This window comes from Lathyrus oleraceus, chromosome 7 (genome assembly GCF_024323335.1).
Source record: "Lathyrus oleraceus cultivar Zhongwan6 chromosome 7, CAAS_Psat_ZW6_1.0, whole genome shotgun sequence".
Lineage (NCBI taxonomy): Eukaryota > Viridiplantae > Streptophyta > Magnoliopsida > Fabales > Fabaceae > Lathyrus > Lathyrus oleraceus.
Genome location: NC_066585.1, coordinates 12,940,662 through 12,946,617, shown reverse-complemented (window position 1 = coordinate 12,946,617; position 5,956 = coordinate 12,940,662). Strand labels below are relative to the sequence as shown.

Here is a 5,956-nt window from a genome sequence, read left to right as displayed (position 1 = left end):
ATTAAAAAAATCCAAGAATATTATTTTTTGAGTTAAGAAATAAATAAATATTTAAATAAAAAATGCATACAAGTTTAATAGTGATGAATTTAATAAAATTGATAAATTAACTTGTATACATAATAATAAAAATAAAAATATATAAATATATATATTGTGCGGGTATGGGGCGGAATGTGTAATAAGAAACTCTTACCCATGTCTATACCCACTTATTTTAATGGATAATCACTGATTCTATTCAAAAATAAACTTGATTTAATGGATATATATATATATATATATATATATATATATATATATATATATATATATATATATATATATATATATATATATAGAATTTTATTGTCGGTATAAAGTGTCAATCCTGATTCTAGTCAAATAAATTTGATTTATAAATTGGAAAATGCTAACGGGTGCTCCCGGGACACTCGTTAAGAAATTAAAATGGTAAGTTGAGCATTATTAAATAGATTAAAAAGACATGTTTTTTTTCTAAATATGTGTATTCAATGCATTAAAAACATAAATAATGAACTTTTTAAAAGAATATTATGTGTATTTAATGAACTGAACATAACATATTTTCTTTATTTATGTGTATTCAATAAACTGATTATAAAAAAATAATAAAATTTTTAAAAGAATATTATTTGTATTCTCCAAACTTTTAAAAGTAATATGACATTAAATTATAGTATTAGATTGGTTAAACATACTAATACTCAATTAAATGTTCACTTTTTTAAAATTGATCTTTTAAAAATATTATATTCTAATATCTTTAACTTTGTAGTATATATATACATTTGTACATGAATTACAAATTCTTCAAAGTAGCTTCGAAAATTCAATGAATCTAATAGTCTTTCTAGTTCTTAGTTTGTGCATCACAAGTTGCAAAATTGATGCCAAAAACAACACTTTACTGAATGGGGAAAATCATTTTACTCGAGCTGATAGCCTCATAGTATGTGATCTCTTATCCCTTTTTAATTTCTTATACTCGTGATTTAATCGATTGTAATTTTGGTTCAGAAAATTCAACATCAACTGCACAATGATTTTGACTGTGTTGATATCTACAAGCAACCTTCTCTACAAAATCCACTATTAAAAAATCACAAAATCCAGGTATAAAAGTTAGACAGCTTATAAGAATAACTATCTTACTTAATTGTGATGTGAAAAATAATTGGATATAATAATCTTTCTGATTCTTAGTTTGTAAATTATTTCACCTTCAATTATATTGCGTTGTTTAATGAACTTTGTTGTATTTTCTCGTTATTGCAACTTATGTAGCTTTATCCAACCTTTGCGAATAACATCATGCAAAGTAAATCATCTTATAGTAAAATTGTGGAGGGATGTTCCGGTGGGAAAAGTGCCTATTTACAACTGAAGAAAAATACAACAAAATATTACTAACTCATCTTCAAGGTTAAAAACGGATAATTTTCAGCGGTATTCAAAAAGTTTTCCTGATTATCATGTAAGTGATTATTTTTAATAAAATATATTTTACATGAAATTTAATATTCCTAATTTAATATAATAGATATTAGTTAAATATATAATTTAATATTATATAAATTTGAAATGCTACCTAAGTCCAATGGGAAAGAGCTTTATTGATATTAATATTAATGCTCTTATAATTATTAAAATTTAACTATTATAAATTTTTATATATAAATTCTTTAGTATTATATATTATTTTAAATATAATAAAATTTTAAATAAACATGACTATTTTTCTATACTTATTATGAGATAATACCAAATAAAGTAATAATAATAATAATAATAATAATAATAATAATAATAATAATAATAATAATAATAATAATAATAATAATAATAATAATAATAATAATAATAATAATAATAATAATAATAATAATAATAATAATAATAATAATAATAATAATAATAATAATAATAATAATAATAATAATAATAATAATAATAATAATAATAATAATAATAATATATGTTTTTATATTCTCAAGACGGTTACTCTAGATACAACTCGAAACATGATATTTCACGGAGCATCAGCCGGCATAGGCGCATATAATCTGCCGCTTCAAGCAAACCAATTCAGCATATCTTCAATATGGCTAGAAAGTGGACCCCCAATGGAACTTAATAGCATAAAAGTCGGATTTGGAGTAAGTTATTTTCATTAATTTTAAGCGTTCTCTTAATATCAAAATATTACATTCTATTAGAGAGAAAGTGTGTGTTTCATATATTGATGGTTTCATGTATATGTTATCCTAAAAAACTCTCATTTATAATATACTATTCACATCCATTCTTTATTACGTAGTTTATATGGAGACAGGCAACTGCGATTAACTGGTCATTGGACCGTAAGAATGTAGATTTAATACATCAAATAGTTAAAAATATATAATTCGATTATTTTCAAGCTTACTTTGATATAAACATTCAGGCTGATAGTTACAAAAAAAAACTGGATGTTACAATATTGTTTGTCCGGGTTTTGTGCAAGTCAACCATGACAAAGAATATGCTATTGGTTCAGTTTCGCATCCTGTTAGTTCAATTGGATCAAAAACAAAATATATTGGTTATACCAAAATCAAACAGGTAAAAATTTGATTTTGAATATATTTAAATATATTATAATATGTTTGTACAAATAACTATAACAAAAATTAATGTATTTTAAATAGTATTTTTTTAAGGTGTAGAGTATCTAAATATTTTTAAATTTCTAACATTATACATAAGAATATTGATAATTAAATTGACTAAAAAAATCTAGATTAAATAAACGACTTAAAATATTTACAATTAATGTTTTTGAATTAATTTTTCTAAGATCGGTTAATATAATCTCCTAGTAATATATCTAATTATATGTTATTTGCTGAAATATATCCAGGATCGAACTACAGGTCATTGGTGGTTAATTATTCAAACTACGAAATCAATATATGTTGGATATTGGCCAAAAGAATTATTCACTCACTTAAGCAAAGGGGCCTCTTTAATAAGAGTTGGAGGTCAAACCTATGCCCCACCTAATAAGGACAGTCCTCCCATGGGTAGTGGGAGATTGCCGAGAGAAAAATTCATAAACTCGGGTTTCATGGAATTACTGAAGACTATTGATTTAGAATATAATGAAATTGACATAAAACCCAAAGATATGAAGCGGTATACCGATACCAACTCAGGCTGTTATGACTTGTGGTACTGTGGTTATGAAGGAAATCAGTATAGGCAAGCTTTTCTTTATGGAGGTCCAGGTGGACGAAATTGTGATATATGATTGTGTTGTCAACTTTATTAATAATTTTTTTTTGAAATATGAATAAATAACACTTTTCTTTATTACTAAATGATGATCAATACATTGTGTATTTATAGAGTGTACGATCTCTAAAATATATAATCATAAGGAATTATGTAGTTTATAGATCCCGTATAACCAACTCTTAACTACTTACATTAAGACATGATAGTTGTAGTGTTATATTTGTGAAGGTTCTAAATAAGGGGGGTCCATGTGTCCTCGCTTAAGATTGTTGTCGCCTAGGCGATATCCTCACAGAGAAGAGGGGCTCGCCCTAGGCTCTAATGATGTGTATAATGTTGTTGGTCATATGGTAGGGAGTTCACCACAATCCCCTATAGGATAGGTGTTTAACAACTCCCATAGTCATATGGCAGAGGTTGTCACCCATAATGGTTTCTAAAACCCTAGACCTAAAATAGCCTTTATAAATACTTTTCCCCCCGGTGAGGGTGGAAAGATCTTAAATCATACAGATTAAACCATACAAATGTTTATACCTAAAGCACCGCATTCACGTACATAGCCTCTCACCTCACATGAGCAGGTCCTTTAAACCACCATAAACACCACAATATATGACTTATCGCTGCCGTCAAAAAGCCCTAACCATCATAGAATGTGATATACCTACTAATGTCTCTGAGCATCTCTGCCAATTATATGTGTGACATGCACACCTATAATTTTTGCCAGGTACAGTGGCGCCCACTATGAGACCTCGGTAAAACGAACCTGAGCCACATCTTCTTCACCACCATCACCTTACTCACTATTACCCTTCACTTCCACGCCTAGCCACTTTCGACCATGGTTAACAAGAAAGCTTCATCCTTTACACCAGAAGGTACTAGCGGTAATGGTGATTCATATGCCATGGGGGAGATGTGTGCTTACATGGACCAATTAAACTGCCATAACTAGACATTAGAGGATGATGTCCATAACATTATGTAGCATCAATAGTAATCCAATCCCCTAGAGGAGATATAAGTATTGGAGCCCTAGCTACTCTCAAACGTGATATGGGAGGCATCAATCCATGAGGGATTCAAACCTCCTTTTTTAGCTAAGTTTGATGGACGTAGTAATCCCAACGAACACGTCACCTCCATCAACACACAGATGACCATAGTAAGACCGTCTAACTCTATAAAGTGCAAGCTATTATTTGGCACTTTCAAGGATGCTTCCCTGTGATGGTACATATGTATACCGCATGCCTCTATTTCTAACTATCAGGAGTTTGTAAGGAAGCTTTTGCACCAGTTTTCCCCCAACCACCACAGGAAAATATCCACCACCAACCCATTCAACATATGTCACGGTCTATCAAAGTAGTCGAGGGACTACCTTGCCCGATTTAACGAGGCCACCATCAGGGCCATCCTACCAAACCTATATATGTTTATGGGAGAATTCCATAATAGACTAAAGGCATGACACTTCAACGAGTCTCTCTCTCAGAAGCCATACTTTTGTTGGTAGAAATGGTCACCAGAGCATAATGTTATATAAAGGGCAATGAGAGCAAGACAAAAAATAACACATGTAATGTCAAAGAGCGTGTTCCTAGCGTTGTAGGTTCAAATCACCAGAGGAAGAGTAATTATACCTCTCCTATAAAATATAAGACTGCATTCAAGAGAGTAGACACGGCGATCGAAAACTTCACGCTCCTGAACACCCACTGTGAAAAGATTTGGTGAGAGGTTTTTCACCTGCATAATATCCATATGTCACCCACTCAAAGGCGGATGTAATTGGTCTTGAACCTAAAAGATGGGGCAAGTTACATATAATCAAGGGACACCACACTAAGAATTGATACCAGCTTAAGAAAGATATTGAAAGACTAATCCAAAGACTGAAACCTCAAGAAATATGTAAAAGGAGTCTCTTCCTATGGGTCAGGCAAGTCCAAATCGTGAGGGAGAGATTATATAGGAAGCCCCAATCCCAACAAAGAAAAATATCCACCCCAAAACGAGGTTAGTAAAACAGTGCACCACATACTCAATAACATAATAGGGGGATTTGCTGACGGTGGGGAGAATAGTTCCTCCCGTAGAAGGTACGCTCGCCAAATCCTGAATATAGAAGACCTCCCCAATGTCAAAGGAAAATGTGAGTCTTGAGCTTTAGAATCCACAATCACCTTCTTAGAGAAAGATGCAGTTGGCATCCACCCTAACAAGGATGACCCCATAATCATTACCATTAGATGTGATAAATGGGAAATTAAAAGAGTCCTCGTAGACCAAGGGATTTATGTAGACATTATGTATTGGGAGGTATTTGAAAGACTTTGTCTCAAACCATATGATCTAAAACCCTTTAAGGGTTCACTTGTGGGATTCTCTAGGGAATAGGTGCAAGTAAAGGGATACATCACATTGAAGACCACTTTTGAAAGGCAGGACCAATCCAAGAAATAAAGGTTAGGTACATGGTTATTGACACCCCTCTTCTTAAAACATGATTATAGGGCGACCAAATTTTAACCAGATGGACACCACCTTAACTACTTTGTATTTATGCATGAAGTAGTCCAGATTCAGGCCAACATTGACAAATGACCAAGTTCCTCCTTGATTTCTCTTTATTGGAATTACCTTG

The 5,956-nt window shown here is 31.2% G+C and overlaps 1 protein-coding gene across 1 annotated transcript; it reads left to right on the top strand.

Moving 5' to 3' along the window:
- The first annotated feature begins 1,267 nt into the window (after positions 1 to 1,267).
- LOC127101720 (uncharacterized) lies at positions 1,268 to 3,313 on the top strand. Its single transcript, XM_051039170.1, has 5 exons — positions 1,268 to 1,342; positions 2,019 to 2,187; positions 2,338 to 2,384; positions 2,476 to 2,625; positions 2,924 to 3,313. The coding sequence occupies exons 1-5, from the start codon at positions 1,268 to 1,270 to the stop codon at positions 3,311 to 3,313; spliced, it is 831 nt and encodes a 276-aa protein (XP_050895127.1).
- The last annotated feature ends 2,643 nt before the right edge of the window (positions 3,314 to 5,956 follow it).

Excerpts from the sequence above, each read along its gene's own strand:
- LOC127101720 (XM_051039170.1), top strand. The coding sequence starts at position 1,268 with ATGAACTTTGTTGTATTTTCTCGTTATTGCAACTTATGTAGCTTTATC. Across the intron at positions 2,188-2,337 it reads AGTCGGATTTGGAGTAAGTT|GTAGTTTATATGGAGACAGG; the intron begins ATTTTCATTAAT and ends ATTCTTTATTAC. Across the intron at positions 2,626-2,923 it reads GTTATACCAAAATCAAACAG|GATCGAACTACAGGTCATTG; the intron begins GTAAAAATTTGA and ends AAATATATCCAG.